At 35.5% G+C, this 23,501-nt stretch overlaps 1 protein-coding gene across 9 annotated transcripts in view; it reads left to right on the top strand.

Annotated features, from left to right (window-relative positions):
• CD36 (CD36 molecule (CD36 blood group)) overlaps positions 1-23,271 on the top strand; it is a 79,235-nt gene extending 55,964 nt beyond the window's left edge. For all 9 annotated transcript variants that reach the window (XM_045864806.2, XM_045864802.3, XM_045864803.3 and 6 more), the window contains 12 exons: positions 2,627-2,787; positions 7,142-7,289; positions 7,981-8,160; positions 9,421-9,512; positions 11,659-11,705; positions 14,883-14,952; positions 16,117-16,304; positions 17,237-17,355; positions 18,389-18,462; positions 19,009-19,063; positions 19,851-20,015; positions 22,343-23,271. In XM_045864806.2, the coding sequence (XP_045720762.1) occupies positions 2,627-2,787; positions 7,142-7,289; positions 7,981-8,160; positions 9,421-9,512; positions 11,659-11,705; positions 14,883-14,952; positions 16,117-16,304; positions 17,237-17,355; positions 18,389-18,462; positions 19,009-19,063; positions 19,851-20,015 (1,299 nt within the window). In that variant the 3' untranslated portion in view covers positions 22,343-23,271. The remainder of the gene's footprint in view (positions 1-2,626; positions 2,788-7,141; positions 7,290-7,980; positions 8,161-9,420; positions 9,513-11,658; positions 11,706-14,882; positions 14,953-16,116; positions 16,305-17,236; positions 17,356-18,388; positions 18,463-19,008; positions 19,064-19,850; positions 20,016-22,342) is intronic.
• Positions 23,272-23,501: the final 230 nt, after the last annotated feature.

The following is a 23,501-nucleotide window of genomic DNA, read 5'->3' as shown; positions in this document are numbered from 1 at the left end:
AATAAGGCAGAGTGAGTCCTGGCCTTTAGAAGAAAGGCATGATACACAGATAGTCTTTTGATATTAAAAGCACATACCTTAGAGTTAGGGAGATTTTCTGCCCCGACAAGTACCTTCCATCACAGTTCCTTTTCAATTCTGTAAATATTTATTGAGTTTCTTTCATTAAGAACTAAAGTAAAGGGGTGCCTGGGTGGCTCAGATGGTTGGGCATCTGCCTTCGGCTCAGGTCATGATCTCAGGGTCCTGGGATCGAGTCCCGCATCGGGCTCCCTGCTAGGCGGGGAGCCTGCTTCTCCCTCTGCCTTTCTCTCTCGCTCGGTCTCTCATGAATTAAAAAAAAAAAAAAAAAAAAAAATCTAAGAAGTAAAGTAAAATGTGTACCTTAAGGGTTATATGATAATTGCTATTGCATTAGTCCTTAAGATTCTTATAGTGAAGGAGTAGTGACGTGTATGTTCATGTGTATTTTCTTCTCATACAGTCTCTTGAAACTGGTACATTATCATAGCTTTTGGCTTCAACACCCTCATCAGACACCTTTACATTTAGAAGACTAGCCATCATACTTCATCTGCATGTAACTCTGTCTTAATGTTGAGCTTGTTAGTATTGGAAATAAGACTTTTGGGGAGCTAATGAAAAGTTTTTCAAGGACAAGTTGTCAAAAGTACTGGTCTAACATCGTTTTAGCAGCTCCAGTGAGCCCAGTGAACATGCATTGCAAGAGCATGGGGTTTTGTAATAGCATTTTAGCTTGGTGCCCTGTTCTTCTCTGAGGAATTTCCTTATTCTCTGCATTAAGCAATAAGTAATGTATCCTGAAGATATGAAACTTAGTTTGACTCCTACCAACTAAGTGCAGAGGTGACAGGGGAAAAAAAAAAAGAAAAGACCATAAGAGCATGGTGTAAAAGAAGACTAGTCTAAGAGTCAGAGACTAGGATTTTCATGATGGTTCTGCTGCTCTTGGAGTACTCGTGGGCCAGCCACATCGTTCCTCAGAGCCTCAGCGTGCTCGCCTAGAAAATGTGATAATGTTTGGTGTCCTTTCCCAATTCATCATTCTATGAATTGATGCTTCCTGGTGAGGGAAACAAATAGGTCAGATTGTTCCTGTATTCATGGGTCTGTTTGGGCTCATTTTCTGTGAAATACTTTTCTTCCTCTTCCTCAAACACAAAGATGGAGCTTTCCATTGTGGGCACTCTTCCCAAGGTACTTAATTGGGAATACTGCCTGCTACCAAATCACCTTTGTTTGCTCTGGTTACCATAGCTTTACAGACTTTTGGCTCAGAGAGTGAAAGCCATGGACAGAAACTGGGGGAGCATCTATAACTCCTTCAATTAATAGATACTGAAATTGACCCTGAGGGGTTTGGTGACTTTCCATTCACTCTCACAGCACCTCAAACAAGGGACCAGATTTCTAATACAGGGTTTTGTGATTCTGTCATTGGTACTTTTTCCACTTGTTTAGCTTCACTACATGGGGCATTGATGATTTGTAATGAATTCCACAAAATAAAAGTCAGACAACTTCCTTATTTCATCCTTTTATTCTAAAAGTAGTAACTTAATAATGTTAGACTGTTGTAGCTTTTGGAAACATGTCCTATTCTGTTGCCACAAATATACTGAGTTAGGGATTAAGAAGGATTTTGAGAGAGAGAAAAGAGAGAAAGTGAATGAGCAGTGGGGGAGGGGGCATGAGGAGGGAGAAAATCTTAAGCAGTCTCCACACCCAGTGCAGAGCCCTACTCAGGGCTCCATCTGACAACTCTGAAAGCGTGACCTGAACCAAAATCAAGAGCTGGACGCTTAATCGACTAAGCCAACCAGGTGCCCCAGGATTGAAGATTTTGAAGAGAAGTCAAATTTGTGTTTTTCATCGAGAAGCTTTTCCTTTTTCTTAATTTAATAAATGTTAAGTGATCATCCTCTGAAGTGTACAACTTTTGAAGAAAAGTTAAAGCTTTCAATGCTGCCAGATTTTTCTCGGTTTTTCTGTTTTGTCTCCTCAGCCTAACTGAGGGCAGAAGAGAAGTTAATGTTCAAGCTGATAACCTTTTGGAAGAGGTTTAATAAAATGTGCTTAATAAGTTGTGTTACAACTGTTGCAGTGTTACCCGAGGGTCACTCTAAAGCTTGCCAACCACTGGCCTCAGCTCACCAGCCATGTCTGCAGTATTACACACTGATTCCCTTTATAAAAGGTTGACTAAAAGAGGTTGCTATAGGGGCGCCTGGGTGGCTCAGCCGGTAAGCGTCCGCCTTTGGCTCAGGTCATGATCCCAGGGTCCTGGGATCGAGCCCCGCATCGGGCTCCCTGCTCCGCGGGAAGCCTGCTTCTCCCTCTCCCACTCCCCCTGCTTGTGTTCCCTCTCTCGCTGTGTCTCTCGCTGTCAAATAAATAAATAAATAAAATCTTTAAAAAAAAAAAAGGTTGCTATAATAATTTGTTGAAAACATGTCTGTTGCAATTGTATGGCAAGTTTGCAAAAGTTCTCCTGAGCAAGGTCCTTGAGCTTGGCCCTTGCAGTGGCTAACCAAAAGTTCTAAACGCCCAGAAGTGCCCATATTTACTACAAAGAAATAACGCAAACTTGTTTTCTTTTTCATAGCAAGCTGTCCTTGAAGAAGGTACAATTGCCTTTCAGAATTGGGTTAAAACAGGCACAGAAGTTTATAGACAGTTTTGGATCTTTGACGTGCAAAACCCACAGGAAGTGGTTGTGAACAGCAGTAGAATCAAGGTTAAACAGAGGGGTCCTTACACATACAGGTGAGTTCCCACAAATAAGCGGCGTTCTTTCCTTGACCATTTGTATTTCTGAAAAGATTTCCATTTGCAAAATGACCTTGTTTTCAGATGTGCTTATTATTTTTTCCAGTAAGGCATAATGAAATACTTTGTTTCTGCCTATAGAGAATCCCAATCTAAGGATTTAATGATTATAAGATATACAGATTTTATTGGAAATTTGGCAGCATCAAATAACTGCCCTACATTTAAGAGGTTATAGGTGTTTTGCACTTGTGATACATATTCTCGGCAACTCTGAAATATGCATGCTTAGTAGGAAAAAATTTATCAGAATTTTGAAAAGCAGAGTATTTTAAAATCCAAAAATTGACTGTATACATTATACCGGTGGTTCTCGAAGTGTGGTTCCCACCTCAGCAGCATCAGCCTCACCTGGGAACATGGTAGAAACGTGAACTCTCAGATCTCACCCCAGGTCAAATGAGGCAGACTCTTTCTTAGGTTGGAGCCCAGCAGTGAGTTTTTACAGACCCTCTGGGTGGTTCCAGTACATATCCAGTTTTAAAAACCACAGCATTAAACTGATCTTATGTAACTACAGTATATGTTAAGGATTTCTATTGAAACTAATTGCCAAGTCAGACGGGTATTTGTCTTGATTTAGTGGTTTCATCCTTCTGTTTCTCCAGGACTGAGACTGAAGATGTTACTCCTATATCTTATATTCTCTAATAGTTTAACACACTTTTGAATAGAATCTTCAGATATTAGAACTAGAGGGGAATGATTAGCCAGAACTTTTCATTTTGTAAACTAAAAAAACTGACACCAGGGGAAGTGAAGTGATTTCTCCATGTTCACGCAGACCTGGGAACTGGTGACTCCTAGATTTTTGAATGTTTTTTTTTTTTTTTTTGATTTAAATTACAGACTATGTGTTTTCTCCAACTATCAAGGTAGGAAAATTGGGGGTGGGGAACTGAGGTGCTAAAGGCACTAACCATCACCAGGATAAGGAATACATTTATGATATCCATGTGGGAACATAATTAAGTCCTGCTGTATCATTGGTTATACAAATGTGTGATTTTCCTTCAAGGATAATTACAACTCGTTACATAGCGCAATCAATTCTTATCACAAAATTTCATATTTACAATGATTTCTTAAAATTCAGAGTTTTAGTATCTTATCTGTTTTAGTCCATAATTATATAATTTATTTCTTCACACATTAATATGTTTTTAGATTGACAACTCACACTCAAAATCTAACATAATGGCCCTTGTGAAGGTGGTGTCTGCTGCCCTAGCATATGATATATATGCTGCCGAGGGCCTTGGTGACTCTTCTGTCCTAGCCATTGTCCCCAAGACTCTCGTCCCTGCGCACGTCTATGACGATTCACAGTGCTATTGAAAAACACTTGGTTTTCATTGTTACCCCCCCCCCCAAAAAAAAAAAACCTTGGAAAATATTTTCATTTTCTTCATGGTCTTAGAGTTCTCATGTTATTATCAAAAGTCTATATGAGTAGTTTGTTCCCCCCAAAATACTGTAACAATGATGCATACCTATGAAAATCTAGAATTCACATGTGAGCTAATGAAAATCTAAGAAAAATTATTAAAAAAATTATAACCTGAGTGAACTGAATACATGTGAGGAAGGCAAATAGTTATTAGAATTTGAGAACTTTTCTGTTTTTTTGTTTGGGGGAGGGTCACTTTTTCATTTTTAAGGATATTACTTGAGATGTGGAGAAATATAAACATAATACTGAATCCAGCCCGAGTCCTGCTCTGATAGGTGACAGCTAATACATATTTCCTTTTTAGAGACTTTAATCTCTCTCTCCAAGGGGCAGAAGGGTTAGATATACTTGATTTACTTGGAGAGGCAGTGAGGGCAAGGTTGAATTAGTGAAGCTGGATTTGCAGCTCAAGTTTATAAACAATAAATTCCCATTTATATAACAATGTAAAAAGGATTTCTAATCAACTAGGGGTCATCCTGGCTTATGATGTCACCAAAATGGAACCATTAGTGTCTGTTTGGATGCCTTAAACAATGGGAAAACAATTGGTTACCTTTCAGAAAAAGTTAATTTCAGAGTCTTCCTAACAGCTAATAGGTTGAGGCGAACTTGCCTCCACATAAATTATACCCTGAACGCAGTTGAAACTGGAAGGGTGGAAAGATGTCCCTCCTCAGAACCACAGGCTCATTTGGCCGATGTCTGCTAACGTGAGTTCAGTGAAACTTTGATTGACAAGGTATAATACGGGTCAAAGCATGAAATTGCCTGGATTGAGATCTTAATTATATGTATTACAATTTCATCGTCTCTATGAAGACTCAGTAATTCCTTGAGAATTTTCTTCGATCCAACATTATTCTTTCTTATTGTTGTTTTTAAGTTACTTTGCTTTGGCAGGAGTACAAAGAAAGCAATCTGAGGAAAAAATCTAAGGCAAATTTCTCCCTTTGACCTTATTAACTAACACTTTGCAAAACGTATACATTCTATTTTTTAAACAAAAGAAGTGAGCAATTACGTTCTCTTTCTAAATGTACATCCTAAACACAGGCCTCGGTGCAAAGGATTTGTCTCTTAGTGCCATCTACTGGTATGATGTTGTTAGTACAACTTAAGTAAGCTAGAATCTGGGTCACTTATGTTGCTATTGTTTCAATTATTATACATAAGTCTTCCTGAAAATTAAAGTGCTCCAATTCTAAATGTTAATAGCAAGTTGTCTAATTTTAAGATATAATTACATAAAAGAAATTAGTAGTTGACTAGTAATAGACTGTCCTGGATGCTGCTTCAGATTTGTATATTCCTGGTATGTCTACAGTACTCCAAGAAGAATAAATAATAAACCGTTGACAAAATTATGTTAAAAATAAATTATCTTTCCATCTTACTCTGAACTCTTTTGAACAAATGTGATCCATTAGTTAATTTATTCATCCAAAAATTATTTATCAATAACTCACCATGTGCCAGGCACAGTGCTTGGGGATACAAAACACCCATAATTCCTATCCTACAGGAATTTCCTTTTTTTAAAGGATTTTATTTATTTATTTATTATTTATTTATTTATAGAGTAAGAGAGTGTGCATGCATAAGCATGAGCAAGGGCAGGGGGAGAGGAAGCGAGAGAATCTTGAGGGGACTCCATGCTGAGCATGGAGCCCAGCCTGGGACTGGATCCCACCACCCTGAGACCATGACCCCAGCCGAAAGCAAGAGTCTGGTCCCCAACCAAATGAGCCACCCAGGCGCCCCCAGGAATTTACATTTTTATTATACTTGAGTTAATTGTTGTATCTTTTGTTTTTACATTTTTTTCAGTCCCATGTTTTTTCAGTCTTTACCTTAGCTAGCTATTCATCTCATGTATAGACATTCACATATTTGGTAATGCAATGAATGATACCTTATTTTGTCTCAATAAATATCCTGTACTTGCAAAAGATTTTTTTTAATAATAATCATCCTTCACCATGTTCCTAAAAAGTAGTTGGTACTTTTTAGCCTAGAGATTTTACAGCCAAGAGCTTAGAACTAATAAGTATTTAGTATATAGCAGGAGTGGGGAGGGGAACTGGCCTGTAAAATGGAAATTTATTGCATTAGTTATCTTTCATTCTCATTAAAGTACTGGAAAATATGTAAAAGCCAGTGCTTCATAGGCTATGTATGTTGAGCATTCTTTCTAATATAAGAAAAGGGACTCTTAATATAAGAGTCTTTAATATAAGAAAATATGTAAAAGCCAGTGCTTCATAGGCTATGTATGTTGAGCATTCTTTCTAATGTAAGAAAAGGGACTCTTAATATTCCCTGACGGGAACCTTTCTACTGTCTCCTCCTTACCCTCAGGATGAAGGCTAAATACTAGAGGATAGGATGCAACCCTTTTATGTTTGAGATCTTGCTTATTTTGATGGCTTTATTTCCCACCATTCTCTTACACGATGGGGCTTTTTACCGTTTCTCCTAATTTAACTTCTGTTTGTCAGACCACTTATGTGGAATTGCTACCACATTGTATCTTGACCCTTTCTCCCACCATGATCGTCCTAAACCTGAATTTGTATCTGTTCTGGGTTTTCCCATGGATTCTGTGAAAACTCTTATAGTAACACCTATTACTTCTCCCATCTATGCAGATTTAAGATCCCCTTCTCTAATTTGCCCAAGACCCAGCATTGGCTTATTTATCATTTTAAACCAATTGGTTAGCATAATTTCTGACATATTCTATATATTCAGAAATTATTTGTTACCTGAATGAATGGCATTGGAGACCTGTTCACTTGAGGCAATTATTCTGAATTTTATTGGTTTGTTTTTCAGAGTTCGTTATCTAGCTAAAGAAAATATAACTCATGACTCTGAGAGCCACACAGTCTCTTTTGTCCAGCCCAATGGTGCCATCTTCGAACCTTCGCTTTCCGTTGGAACAGAGAACGACACTCTGACCGTTCTCAATCTGGCTGTAGCAGTGAGTAGACTAAACAATAAAATTATTTGTTTTGAAATACTCTAGAACCGACTATAGTTAATTTCACGATTAGAACTATCATCAGATACTCTTTATCTTGTCATTTTTATAAAAATATATTCCTATGTCATTATTTTGAATGGAGTTAAGGTCATTTGGAAAGAAGACAAAATCAGAACAACGGAATTGGAAGACCACTTAAAGTATATCACTATGGACTCTGAGAAACAAACTGAGGGTTCTAGAGAGAAGGGGGGGTGGGGAATGGGTTAGCCTGGTGATGCGTGTTAAAGAGGGCACGTTCTGCATGGAGCACCGGGTGTTATATGCAAACAATGAATCATGGAACACTACATCAAAAACTAATGATGTAATGTATGGTGATTAACATAACATAATAAAACAACAACAACAAAAAACTGAATCTCAAAAAAAAAAAAAGTATATCATTAAAAAAAAATAGGGTCTCACTTTAAATGTCTCCTTGTGACCGGCACTGAGGCAGGGAAATGTAATCATCTAGGGAGTAGACAAATTACATTTTTTGTCCTGGCAAGATTGGGTAATAATTTTAAAGATACAGTTAGGTTTTTTTCCCCATTGAACTTAATTCTAGTATTTAATCCATCTATTTGTTAGATACTAAATAGGTACTAAAATTGATGTCTCAAACAGTGGCTTTTTTTTGTAGGCTGCACCCCATCTCTATCCAAATGCATTTGTTCAAGTGGTACTCAATTCACTTATCAAAAAGTCAAAATCTTCTATGTTTCAAAAAAGAACTGTGAGAGAGCTCTTGTGGGGCTATAAGGATCCGTTCTTGAGTTTGGTTCCATATCCTATTACTACGACGGTTGGTGTGTTTTATCCTGTGAGTACTCAAATATGAATGTTGATTTTTTTATACTTTAATTGGATAAATATGGCATTGGCAATTTATAATTTTGTAATTTAGTGTGTTTATATGATTTCTGATCTGGAAATAAATATCCTAATTTTTTTAAAATCTCTCACATGGCTTCAGCTTTCTGGTTGGAAAACTTTATTCATCTAAATTTAACAATTAAATTTAAAATGAAGCTGAGATTTACTTAGGTTTCCATTCTTTGAGAAATACAAAATTGTCTACAATAAGTCGTAAGCCAATAAGGCTTTGAATTCTATTTGTGGTTTGATTTCCCTTCTCAAAAAATCAAGTTTAATGCCATATTTTTATTTGTGTTAAATGGATTCACTTATCATTCCTCCTTCTCCAGACCTCTTGCAAATTTGTTAATATAAATTTAAAAGCCTAAATATGCACACATTGAGACGGATAAATCAGCAACATCCTATTTTAATGCAGTTTGTCATGAAATAGCAGTTTGCAGATTACAGAAAAGGCGAACTCGGCAATGCACTTAACTATAGCTTAAGGTTTTGAATTATAAATAGGACAAGCTAACTGTTGAATTGGAATTTTGACTGTGACTTATTTGGCACTCTCTGTGATATTAGTTAGATTCTCCAATTCATTGTTATTTTAGTTTTAGATAGTGTTTAGGATTGCAAGGCTATAGGTCAATAAATATGAATGCAGAAAGCCGTAAAGGATCAGAGATTCAGTTACTATTTTTTTTAACTCAAAAACTCGTAACTCCTTCCTTGGCTAATTCTGTTTTTAATTTTGTAGGTCTAATTTTTAGTATCTACTTATTAAAGATCATAACATTTAGAAAGAAAAAAAAAAAGACCGTAACATTTGGAATACCTCTGGAAGTCTGTCCTTGTTCTCCTATTTATAGAAGTATTTTTTAATATCCCCTCACCTCAATATAATAGGAGTAGTGATCAAAACTGCCTACTGGCTTAGTTAGGACAAAGAGCACTAGAGTTTGGATCATGTCAACTTCTGATACTGGCTTTTCTTCCTTTGTCTCAACCTTGGGCACTTATTTCTAAGTGCTTTTTATAGTCTGTCTTTTTAAAATGTTCAAGACCAATACTTTTAAAATTTCATTGCATATATATTTCCAACCATATAATTATGAACCACCAGGATCTGAAAAACACAAACGCGAGTTACCTATTTTATAACTTGGAACATATGGCTTGTCCTAGAAGTAATTTCTTCTTGTACCTATCTTTTCAGTACAACAACACTGCAGATGGAGTTTATACGGTTTTCAGTGGGAAAGACAACATAAGCCAAGTTGCCATAATTGACACTTACAAAGGTAAAAGGTGAGTGTCCAGATAAAGTGTGTGCACTCTGAAGCAGGCCCGGTATTGGTTTAACAACTGGTAAGGCCCAGGCGCCAACCGTGGTCCAGATCTGCCTGGATCTCAGCCCTGGACAGTCTTGTTCTGCCAGGTGTTAACACTTTAGTTGTGACAGCTGGTCCCACCTAGTGCATAGCTGCTGAATATCAGCCCCACTGGAGAATTTGGTTTACCTTCATGCACAGGTTCTCTTACATAAAGAAATCCGAAGGGACTATTTCCATCTCTGCTGCATGCCCAGCACTGCAGGACGTTCCTACAGTTACGTGACCACAAAGGAAAGGAACAAAATCGATACATCAGCTGATCAACTAGCAGCTAGAAAACATAACTTGCTGGGTGTGTTGTACTTTTGTTATGAAGCCTATCAAATAAAAATTGCTCATTTCACGGCATGACGGCATGTGTCTATAAAGATGAAAACTTAATGAATCCAGGCAAATGTTTTGAAATAATTTTCTATATTGACAAACCAGCATTTTTAAACCTTTATCAGTGCAAAAATGGAATTAGTACTTCACGTACGGTTCTAAAATGGGCATATTAAACTTGCAAATAAAGACTGTGCCTCCTTTGAAGTAGTAATAGAATGAGATAGGTTCATATAGTCATGATTTGCTTTTTTTCCCTACCTCCTGACTATTCATTCATCTGGAGTATACATAATAATCCTATGTGTAAAAAATAGGAAGAATCCTAATTTTCTAATCGAAGTTAATAAGTGTGCTTTAGATCAGTTATTTCCTGGTAAATAATACAATAGTCAAAATTGAAAGAGATGAAATGTTTTTATTAATATAAGTAACCACTGCCTCATACTGAGTCCCTATTTAAAAATTGCATATAGCCCTTACACATTCACTAAGGTGGTACTTCTACAGATTCCACAGACTCTACATCTTTCTATAGAAAAGTCTAGCGGAAGAAAACAAACTCGTCTTAATGCTTATTTCAGGGGAAATAGCATCACTGTACATTGAAGAACATGAGCATATCTGCCATTTCAATATTACAGAGACATTTTGAGGAGAGATGCTAAGTGTTTCTAATCAGAGTGAGAATTCCACATCATTTTGAGATTATGACAAGATCCATTTACCTGATGAGGGCAAGACTGAGCATGATTGCCAAGCTTATTCTGTTGAAAAAAAGAAGCAACAGTTTGCCTTGACATGTCACTGGATGATATGTTAACGGTGGGAAAAAGACAGGTTTTCCATCACCAAAAAGTGGCTGAGGATACAGAGAAACCATCACTACTATTGTTTGTATTGCTTCCAGATATATATACATGTATCTTAGATACCAGAGTAGAAATTAATCAACTCTATCCTACTTGAATGCCAGTCTCTGCAAGCATTAAAAGGGAGAAAAGTATAAATTGATGATCTGCATGTTTCCAGTCTCTTCTCTTCAATATCTGCTTTTTTCTCTTCAACATCTGCTTTTCTTTTCTTCTCCCTCAGACTGAGCTTACATCCGTTAACCACTTATTTTTCTATTTATTTTGAACACTCAACATACTACCAAGTGGTCCATTTCTCCCAATGGGGGAAAAAAAATTCTCCCCTAGGTAGAGATCTAAATTTCTGATGAGTTTCTTCATTTTCTTTTTTTCAGAAATGTGCTCTATTCTGTTGTTTTGAATTAACATTTGGCAATTTTTGTTATATAATCTGGCCACTTAATGGTATTGGGCCCTTAATTGATCTCAATAAGATGGAATCTTCAGGGCGCCTGGGTGGCTCAGTTGGTTAAACGACTGCCTTTGGCTCAGGTCATGATCCTGGAGTCCCTGGATCGAGTCCCGCATCAGGCTCCCTGTTCGGCGGGGAGCCTGCTTCTCCCTCTGACCCTCCCCACTCTCATGTGCTCTCTCTCATTCTCTCTCTCTCAAATAAATAAATAAAATCTTAAAAAAAAAAGATGGAACCTTCAAACAAAACATGGGCTCAGTGATTTGGAACATTTCTTCAACTTAGCATTTGTCACACATCTAATCTTTATTATTTTAGCGGAAGTTCTGAGTCATGATAGATAAAGTAACGTGAGAAAGGTGCTCTAGAAAAGAGAATGTTTGTTCATTTCCTTTCTTTTTATTCCTCAGGAATCTCACCTATTGGCCAAGTTATTGTGACATGATTAATGGTACAGGTAAGGGCATTTGTTTCGTGGTAATAATCACAATGAACCCTCCCTCTCTCGCACAAATTCCACCACTGTACCTACAGTGTTCTGAAAGTTAAGGGTAGGCACTAACCTATCTGTATAGCTCTGCAACAAAATTCAGGATCTCTATTGTTCCATAGGCTTAGCAAATGTTTGTCTAGTGTGATGGGATTTCTGAAGATTATGCTTGAGGATTAGTCTTTCCTGCATGACTAGGGAAACATTTGTTATCTAAAAGCTCGACTTCATGAACTACCTTCATGGCAACAGAAGTAAAGGGTTAAAAAAGAAATAAAAACCTAGAGAAGTAGTTACTATTCACATGTTTTATAAATAATATACAGATAATTTAAAATTGACAGAATTTGAAACTAATACATTATATGTTAAAAAAAAAAAGAAGATAGCAGGAGGGGAAGAATGAAGCGGGGGAATCGGAGGGGGAGACGAACCATGAGAGACTATGGACTCTGAGAAACAGACTGAGGGTTCTAGAGGGGAGGGCGGTGGGGGGATGGGTTAGCCTGGTGATGGGTATTAAAGAGGGCACGTACTTCATGGAGCACTGGGTGTTATGCACAAACAACGAATCATGGAACACTACATCAAAACTAATGATGTAATGATGTAATGTATGGTGACTAACATAATAAAGTTTTTTAAAAAATGAAGGTACTTACAAAACGTAAAACATACTTCCAAGTGGGATTTCAAGCTGAGGTAGAATCCATGAAGTTGCAAGACAGAGCTGTCTCTTTTGAATAAGGTGGTCAGAGTGAAAGAAAAAAGAACAAAAACTTAAGGTTAGAGGTCTACTAACCATGAAAAACGGGTGCAAAAATGACCATTCTGAATTAGAAGTGGGGGAAAAAAAAGTAGTATGAACTGAGATTTTGCAGCAGGCTTAGGTCTGGCTGCTCACTGTCCTTGAAGAAAAGCAAAAGCAAAGCACAGGTAGACCTATTAGTTTAAGAATTAAGGCTTTAAAAAGCAAATGGGATTCGAATACCATGAGGTAATTAAAACCTGAGATGAGGAGAACTCTCAGCAATGCAGAAGCAGAGAACAAGCATGAGGTTTCCGAAGTTGGTGAGGTGGTACCCTGTGGGAAAACAATATACTAAAGAGGAAGACAGTTAAATACAAAGTTATGTAAAGGGTACAGAATAAAAAGGAAACAGGGAATATTTACTTTTCCAAAGGTATTGTTGAGTTTCATACATCTATTTAATTTTGTTACCACTGTCTTATAGAAAAAGAACAGCAAAAACCTTGTTGAGTTTGCTTTGTACCAAATTTCAAGCCCTAAGTAAAGCATTTCAGCAAATAAATTGCCAAGTGTCCTAATGCTACTCACTCCCGTAATTACATAAGCATAATATTTCAGACCTTAGATACAGAGAAATATATTGTACTGCTCCTAAATAGTAAAGGATTCTTTATGGATTTAAGAAAAAAAAATTTTAAAATTCTGTCCAAAGGTAAGTTTTAAAAGGAGAGGTAAAGGATTCATTAATCATAAAATGATAAATACATGAGCATCAGTATTTATAAATTTAGGCATAAATTTAAAGGTATCTAAGAAGAAAATAGGAAAACAAAGTAGACTTAGAGGTGGTTTGGACAGGGCAGGGGACTCTGATGTGATCTCTGTGAGGGATTCTTTGTTTATGGCACTGGGGAAAAATGACCAACAAAACAGAAAAGGTCATGATTTAAAACCTATACCTTCTACAGTAAGAAGAGACATAAAATGAAAATACTGATATACATTTGAACTTTAAAAAAAAAAGTCAGCAATCTTGTAAGTTATTTCCCTGGTAATTGGGAATAATTATGGCATATTCTTCAATGATATATCAGATAATGAGTCTTAAAGCTTTCAAATGTATTCTTTTCCTTTAATGGTTATGGTGTTGGGAAAGCAGCTGTAGACAAGGTCCATTGAGTGACCTGTCTGGGGAGTTCAAGCCAACCTTGAAGATCTAGTACTCTCAATGCCAGAATCAAGTTCACTGTGATCTTCTATTATATTTCACTCATCACAAGAGTATAAGTGAAATGTAACAAGATCACAAGGTTGAGACATTTAACCAGAAAAAGAACCCAGAATGCATAATTAAAGGATGGGTCTTTCTGTTTTCAACAAACACATTCAATGGTATGGCTCATTTTAGTGATACTAACTGGAGAAGCAAATGCAGGAGTTATTTAGTCATTTCTTCATATATCCAGTGTGTGATGGATATGTTTTCCAAGCATTTGGAGGAAAGTCTGGGTAGTGAGAGAATTTTAATAAGTGATTTTTAAAATATTAATCAGTCATTAGGACAAATTAATCAGTCTCTAAAATAAGAACAATCGGAGGGGGAGAGAAACCATGAGAGACTATGGACTCTGAGAAACAAACTGAGGGTTCTAGAGGGGAGGGCGGTGGGGGGATGGGTAAGCCTGGTGATGGGTATTAAAGAGGGCACATTCTGCATGGAGCACTGGATGTTATAGGCAAACAATGAATCACGGAACATTACATCAAAAAACTAATGATGTATGGTGATTAACACAATAAAAAATTAAAAAAAAAAAAAAACGTAAATCTAACAGAAGTCCTAAGGGAACTTCATAGTAAGAAACTTCATAGTAAGAAAAGTATCACCTACTGATGGGGTGGGGGATTTCAAAAACAAATATTATCACAATTTTAACATGTGATTTTGCCATTATTTTTGTAACTTCCATTTATTTTTAAGGAGTGGGAAGATTTAACATGAAATTAAATACCAATGAGTATATATATAGTATACGGACTTATTGAATAGGATAACTGTTAGGCACATGCTGATACTATGGAAAGAAATTAAGAAAAGTGTGCTTAATGGAATTATGAATTGAAATGTGCTGTAAATATAAAATGCACATTGGATTTTGTTAATTTTTATATCGATTACATGTTGAAATGATGGCATTTGAGATGTATTGGGTTAAATCAAATACACCCGTTTCTTCTTACTTTCTAAAAAAATGTGGCTACTAAAGAATTTAAAAATTACATATACAGTTTGCCCTATATTTCTATTGATCCTACTGGCACAGAGATTTCTAGATTTTTTCTAGGATACACGTTACATCTAATCCCTTGTCACTGGCTTGATTTTTAAACAGATGCAGCCTCATTTCCACCTTTTGTTGAGAAGACGCGAGTATTGCGTTTCTTTTCCTCTGACATTTGCAGGTAAGACCAAGACAACAATGTAGTTCTGGGAGTCAGAATTTTTTCCCCCAAGTGACAAAACACAGACCTAAAGCTCATACTTAATAATGATGTTATCTGAGGGGAAAAAAGTACACATAGGGAAATTTTTCTTGATTTATTCAGAATAAATACGATACGGTATTCATGATGTGCTTAATAACTTTTATAAAAATTGAAGGTTGCAGAAGGATCAGATACATTATACAAATTATTTTTTCTCATTTTTAAGTAAGACCTATTTTTCCTTATTATTATTTTTTTTACTACACTAGACTATTTTCAATAACAGTCATGTCTAGAAGGGCATGCCCATCTTTCTAATGATGTCCCGAGAAGAGGATGCCATTAACACAGAACTATGTTCATGAGCTCTTGTACTACAGCCTCTTAAAATTGATGGCACCCAGCAGATATCATACAAGCATTAGAGCCCACATCAGTCCACTTGAGTCCTAGCCCTGTTCCTGAAGATGAGATTATGGGCAAACCTTTGAAATATCTCAATATTTTCCTTACCTGTAAAATTGAAGAGAGCAGTGTTTCTTTACTTAGGGTTGTGTGGGGATTAGAATATGTATTGAGCCCAGCACATTGCCTAGGTATTGGTGAGTACTCAGTAAATGATGCGGGCACTCAGTAAATAATGATATATATATCCAGAAATTGGATATATATATATCAATCAAGAACTCACATGCACATGCCCCAGTGAGTACTTGGCCTTTTGCTCCAGGATTAAGTTCTGAAAGAAAGAAATTTTCATTGTATTTCATTTAAAGTGGGTACAAATAAAAGATTTGAGGGAAGTCATATGAATACTTGATCTATCAAGGAAATTAACTATGAGAAATGTCTTCAGTATAAATTCCCATGGTAGTTCACAAGCAAAAATTGCTCTTGGAAACTTTTGAGAGTAAAGGTAAAAATAGTTCCTACTCAGGTATTATGTCCTGGCATGCCTTGAAATTTCACAAGAATTTTTTTTTCCTGTGAATTAAATGAGAATTTAAAATTCTAACAAGAGTATCCAATCCAATTTTTCTAAGTTAAAGCAAGAATATAAATCTAAAAATAAGAGAAAAAAAAAATCTCCAGACTGTAGTTCAGTTTCCTGGAATAAAGCACTTTCCTATCTGTGTTTAGGTCCATCTATGCTGTGTTTGGAGCCGAAATTAATCTGAAAGGAATCCCTGTCTATAGATTTGTTCTTCCATCCATGGCCTTTGCATCTCCACTTCAAAATCCAGATAACCATTGTTTCTGCACAGAAAAAGTTATCTCAAATAATTGTACATCATATGGTGTGCTAGACATTGGCAAATGCAAAGAAGGTGAGTAAATGTTCTCAGTATCACAGTCCATGATACAATTTGCAGTATTCTTTACCCAAGATTCCTTTCCACCAAAAATTTAAAATCTAAACAAGAAAGCAATAAGGCCAGGAAGTAAGTGTGGTGGTAGAAAAGCATTATTTTGATTTTGCTTTGTTTTTCAGGTCCCAATTGTGTTCCAGTGTTATGAAACTTAGTTATTATTAGGTAAAACCATACTGATATTTTCCCTGCTACTTTGGAAAATATCTGTTTAGGTTCTCAGCCCATTTTTTTAAACGGGTTATGTGGTGTTTTTGTATTTTTTTGAGCTCTATGAATTCATTGTATATTTTTTATATTAAGTACCGATTGGATGTTGTTTTGTAACCATTCCTGTGCTCCTTTCAGATATCTGGTAAGAGAAAAAATAACTCCTAGACTACTTTGAGCATCTCAACTTACCCATCTTCATTTTTCTTCCCTAGAAATTGGTTAATAAAAATATGTTTTCAGTGTGTCTTTGAAACAAGAATTGACTTAAATACAACTTGGAGTCTCTCTTATTTAGCTCACTTCCTTCATATTGGGATGAATGTGAATGAGGAAAAGAAACCTCTTAATTCTCAGTTCACAGATATAGTACTGGCTGAAACATAAACATAATGGTTGAAATGTTGTGCTCAGCAACTCAACTTTACATATTGACCATTAACACCTAAGGAAGAACAATAGACACTAGACATTAACTGACTAGGATGATGCAGAGATTTGTATTTTATTTTTGTACAGTAGTGATCAGGTCATATAATTTCTTCCCCAGTCAGTGTTCAAGCCCAGCTATGCCTTTTTTTTTATTTAAAGAGTTTTATTTTCAAGGAAATATTTTCTGAGTGGTATGTGAAATGAGGAAAATGATTTATCCCCAATTATTTCTTAAAACTTGTTTTCAGGAAAACCTGTGTACATTTCACTTCCTCATTTTCTACATGCAAGTCCTGATATTGGAGAACCTATTGAAGGCTTAAGTCCAAATGAAGACGAACATAGCACATACTTAGACGTTGAACCTGTAAGCAAATATATTATTGATCTGATTTGTTTCATTAAATTGAAAAAATAAATTCTCTCCTTTTTGTTAATCACATTGAATCACAATCTTTATTTCAGTGAAAATTACATTGATTTCTCTCTATTGTTTATGAAATATCAAGGTCATTAAACTTTAGTTTTTCAGCTTATGGAACTTTATAGGCCTTTTCAATGGTTCATAAGTCAGGAATATCAATGATGGGAATGAGTCTAATTGGCTTAAAACAATATGTATAAAAGAAGCATAAAACAGCAATTTATGGGGCACCCAGGTGGCTCAGCCCTTTAAGCCTCGGAATCTTGGTTTCAGCTCAGGTTATAATTTCATGGGTCCAGAGTTCAAGCCTGCCTCGGTGCTCAGTGGGGAGTCTGCTTGAAGATTCTCCCCCTCTGCCCCTCTCTCTACTCACACCCTCTCTCTCTTTTTCTCTGAAGTGTAAATATCGCTTGCCTGAAGAGATACTGCGTATTATGAGGAATTAAAAGATTTTATGGATATATGTGATTTTGGGGCAATATCTATTATACTTAGTGTCAAGAAAAATCAAAAATTCCTATAACTCAACAGTTTAAAGTTTTAAATTATTTTAATATTTTCCTCTTCAAAAGTTAAATGAAATAGCAAAATTTTAGTGGTTGTGTGTCAGTTTAAATAATGATAGAACTAGTATTATAATTAAACTGATGATACATCAATTCTGAGTGAATATACATTTGACGATGCATAGTTCAGGAATCTACATGAGCTCAGCATTGCAGTATTTTGTTAATTACCCAAAACCAATTTCTGTAGATATCACAAATCTAACTAAAACCCTGATATTTGGTTGGGCAAAGAGATTGTGAGCGCGAGTACATGCATACATATGCATACCTGCATGTACACATGTAATTATAGTTATATGTCAATTTCGCAAGTTTCAAGTAGTACAGTTTCATCTTAAATTCTATATAACAATAAAATTTTGGGATTTTTTTTTTTAAAGTTAGTAACTAGTTTGTTCTCTTTTTAGATAACTGGATTCACTTTAAGATTTGCAAAACGGCTGCAAATCAACATATTGGTCAAGCCAGCAAAAAAAATTGAGTGAGTCTCTTGAACAAGTTTAATGGTTACCTGATTTTTAGTATTTTCTTATAAGAACGTGAGTTAGTCTATTACAGTAAGTGGAAAGAATAAATTTGAACTTCTCTTTGGCTTAAGGTCATTAACTAATCATTAAATGCTTATAATTTTTGTAACAGAATTGTATCTAGTGTTTATTGAAATGATAATTACACATATTTGAGAATGTTTTGAGTATTTGGTGGTATCATTTTGTTAGCTGTCCAAATATTTCTATGACCAGTTTCTGGAATTCCTATTTTACTTTCCTGGGTAGAATTTGAGGAAAGGGAAAATCTGTGCTTAGAAAAAGTCAGTCTAATTAGAAATCAGTATTAGATTTGTAAGAGTGAAAGGTGTCTGAAAAACAGTCACATTAACATTTAAATGATTACAGGGAACAAAAGTCAAGGAACTTAACCAAGTTGCTTCTGAACATATATTTACACTAGTACTTACTGAAATTTCTGTTGTATATGTTAATATATTAATATGTATTTTCATAATTACTTTTAATGTATATTACAGGGCATTAAAGGGTCTGAAGCGAAACTATTTTGTGCCTATTCTTTGGCTTAATGAGGTTAGTATATATTTTTTTTAGTCTCTCAGTCATTAAAAGCAGTAAACTTCCATGTATATAAAAAAAGCTTTTGGTGTCTCAAAACTGAAAATGTATGTATAGTATTTGAAGTTGTATATGTTTTCATTGCCTATATAGGTGAGTATATATATTATACCTATTTGAGAAAACCCAAGCACACATAAATATCAAGTTTGTGTTAATTTTCAGTGTTTTTCTTTTAGAAAGTCAAAGCACTATCATTTTTGATTATTTTCAAAATGTAGTGCTTGTCTTAGGAAAGAGTCAGATGTACATGTAACTCCAAATGACTTGGGGAATATGACAGTGCTGCTAAGTCAACCAATCTTATAAAGACCTGGTTGGAGTAGGTGTAGGCAGTCTATCCTATTGCCTGATGAGATATTTGTAGTATAAACCATGGAGTTAATTAGCCCCAGAATTAGGAAATGCAGTACATAAAACCTGAGAGGGATTGAAACTGTTGACCCTTGCCACTTCCCTCTGTCAATAGGAAACATCTGTTAGAAAATTGTGGCCTTAGTATGTTCAATAGTGCTATTTAACATGTTCAAAGGGAGGGGGATTATATCTCACTAAGTATTCTTCCTTGGCATTTATTGCCTTCTTTGACATGCAAAGTGAATTCTATTGGCTTGTCTTCAAGATACAGATGACTAATACCTATGCAAGTGTTTGGAGAAAAGAGTGATATGTAAGTGGAAGGTTGTAAGTGTTTTGCTGCACTAATCTACTCAAATAATGCTAATTATTCATCTGATTACAGACTGGTACCATTGGTGATGGGAAGGCAGAAAAGTTCAGAAAACAAGTGACTGGAAAAATAAACCTCCTTGGTCTGGTAGAAATTATCCTACTCAGTGTTGGTGTGGTGATGTTTGTTGCTTTTATGATTTCATACTGTGCATGCAGATCAAAGAAAGTGAAATAAGTAAGTATATATCAAAAATTATATATTGCTTCAGTAACATTAGTTTACATATTACTTGTTTTCGTTTTACCAAAGAGGGGTTATAAATTAGGCTGCAAACATTTCTAGACTTGTCTAGCCTACTACTATCATTTTTACTATATCCTCCAAGTTTTGAGATGTCTAAATTAAAACAAATGCAGATTGAACAAGTAAATGTGGCCTATCTACATTACATCTTAAGTTCTAGAAGGAATGAAATAAAAAATTATCACCTTTGAAAAGTTAGTATGAATATAGCTTTATTCTGACTTTTCATTTCTTGATTTCTTGCTAATTATAAAAGTCACAAGTCATTAATATATCATTGCCTAGAGAATGTTCTGCAAGATTGAAATTCTTAAGGGGAAAAATAAAATGATAAAAACTAAAAACTCATTACGAAAAAATAGAAATAGAAGAAAAATATGCTATTAAAAAACACTGAAGTAAAATGAATAAAACATGTTAAAATAGAAACAGAATTGCTGCATATAGACAGCTGGTCTAAAGTTAGGGTGTGCACCCTAGATGTTTACTGTGGAAACCCCAATGTATGATTAAAATGCATGCTTTGAATTTGAATATAACAGTACAAGAGAAAGGAAAATAGTGTTCAACACAGCAGAACTAAATTACTCCGTTTGGAGGAAAAATCTGTTAAATGTGGGCAAGATTTGAGTTTTGGAAAAATTGTAGAGGTAGTTCAGACCTCTGTGTTCTAGATATTAGTGCCCATGCCCCCTTGTTCATAAATAGGAATGAAAGCCTGACCCTATCTTCCCTAAACTGAAGTCTTTAATCATCATGGGTGGCATTGGTGTGGCCTGTAGGGGAGAATTTTTCCATTTCCCCAAATAGTTCTTCCACTTCCCCACATGTTTCCACCAGCCTTTCTTCCCAAGCACTTCAAAACAAAAGCAACAAAATACAACCTAAATAAAAGCAATATGCTCACTTTGACAATCACAACTTCAAAACAAGTCTTATTACATTACTTCAAATCAGACTGCTGACCCTAAGCTGTCTTATATAGAAATTCTGGAGTTGCCACCAATAACTACGGAGCTTTTACTTTGTGCCAAGATTATGCTAAACAGTTTTCATGGATTATCACAATTAATCCCTAATAAAATTTCATGAGTTTCCAATAGTCACAGAATCTTTAGCATTCATTCTAACTTCTGAAGACATTCCAGAAAATTATAACAGTGCAGAATTGTTCATTTTTAAAATGTGAATCAAATTGTTAAATGATACAGTGGAATTTTCAGTCCAATATTTTTGTGTGAGATTCACAACTTGTGTCTAAAGAAGCAGCCGAATCTTTTTCTGATCACTTCAGTCACTATTTACTCACTAGGAAGTAGACCAGACGACTCTGCCTACAATCTATTTGGACAGAATATTCAAAATGATAACCTAACACATTCACATTAAAATAAAGGACATATTGCATCACTTTAAAACCTATCAGCACAGTAAAAAATAAGTTGTGATTAGACAAAGATATTCATATGACAATTTACATAAAAGATTATCCACTAAAAAGCCAAATTACCGCAAAAAAACTTGTTCTAGTGGGAAGGCATACTTTTCAAAAAGTATAATTTTGTTCCTGTATTCTCTAGTACAATTACATGATAAATTTCATCAGCGCTTAATAAGCCCTGAATGTCAAATTTCTTCAGTCCATACATGACTAAAAGTGAAAGCTTCCCAGAGTGTCTTTGTCAGCAAGTATGTTAGTTTTGCTTGAACATGACTGTTGTTACTGCTTTTTTAAAACTATTTCTTTGTAAGAGAAGAAAATTTTTCTTTGCAGATTACTAGTTCTAGAAAAATCACGGAAGATGGAAATTTCCTTAAGCATCAGTTTTGAATATTATAAAAATTATGTCTTTGGGTAGATTTGAAAACAGTTGAAAAAATAAGATAGATGTATAAGAGGGAATAAAGATGGTGGAGCTAATCTGTGGTTTTACTCAATGGATCACAGATTAAGCCAATAGTTCTTTCAAAAGAAATAGTGTATACACCTCTCAATGAAAGATGGCCTGAAGGGACAGCAACAAGTGGTTTAATTAGCTACCACTCTTTATCTGGCTAATTCTTGAGAGTCAGAAAGTAGCCTTCCATGATTGGGAATACGTATAGCCTTATCCATAACGTCCATCTGAGAACTTCTGTCATTTGAAAAATTAGGCTAAATAATAGAAAGTATGATATCTTGCCTATATAGACCATAAGTATTACCTGTATTATTTTTCCACTGCTTTCTGGTAAGTAGTAACATTTCTATTTTTCAGGCCGTGAATGAGTTTTTACCTTTCTGTACCAGCTACGTCAGGACCTTTGTTACTATTGGCCTACAAAATGAAGATTTAATATGCTTTTTACAAAACACACCTAATCTTCTGGTCAAAGAAATGGTGATGTTTTTCTTTCTTTCTTTTTTTTTTTTTTTGCACTAAGCAGCACATTTCTAAAGGATTTTAAGATGTTGGTAAAATCCACACTTTGAACACAAAACTGGAATCTTTTAAAATTCATCATGTGCACAATCGAATTGATTTCAGTTTCTGTAGGCCTGGCTCAGACATGAACCAACTGTTCTTATTGGGTACTGATTCACTAACCGGTTCCCTGGTGGCAAATTCAGCAGAGTGGACATTCTCAACAAAACTTGAACCCTGAACTCCTGTCTTCTCTGTCGAGGGAAAAACATCAGTGTCCCTGTTCAGTTGCAATAGACCGACCCCAGGGCTGTCAGTACATCACAGTTCATGAGCACCGACTCTTTTGAAAGACCTTTAAGAATGGAAAGTAAAATTATATACTACTCAAGGTTCTCTTTCTGTGGAATCCTTTGCACAGCAACAGCAGGCGTTGTAACCATTTCCTTACTGTATAACGATATATTTTGTCACTGATTATGCAAATGGACGTCCTTTTTAGCACATTTTGGCTCTTCGTGTTTAAGGACCTTATCATCTTCCACGTTCCGCAGCTCTTCTGGCAGTATGAATAGATTGTGACCTTTCTACTCTGTTACATAGAACTTACGCTTGGCACCTTCAGAATGCTGTGCTAGGTATTAAAAGATGTAAATGATAATAAAGGAATTATTGTATGAAAGATTATCAAGAATAGAATATGTGTTAACGGTTATATGTAATAGCTCTTGCTTTCACAGTCACCTCAGAATGGTCTCAACCATTAAAATATGTTCTTCAAATTCCTGTGCTTTGCCTGGTTCTTGCCATGTCACAACACATTTACCCTAGTTTTCTGTAAGAAGTATTCTATCTGAATCTCTATGTTCTTCCGGCATATGCTTTCTGAATTCAATCATGACCACTTTCTCCTAGGCTAAGTTTTTAAGCCCATATGGGGAAAAGCAAAAAAGATACTTAGTTTCATCCTTTACAGTAGCAGAACTTCAGTCTAGAGCTTAAGGATTTTTCC

This window comes from Mirounga angustirostris, unplaced genomic scaffold, assembly GCF_029215605.1.
Source record: "Mirounga angustirostris isolate CCGP_5_RB_7025 unplaced genomic scaffold, mMirAng1.0.hap1 SCAF_12, whole genome shotgun sequence".
NCBI classification, from domain to species: domain Eukaryota; kingdom Metazoa; phylum Chordata; class Mammalia; order Carnivora; family Phocidae; genus Mirounga; species Mirounga angustirostris.
Note: the sequence above shows the minus strand (reverse complement) of the source record. Positions and strands in the feature narration are given on the sequence as shown.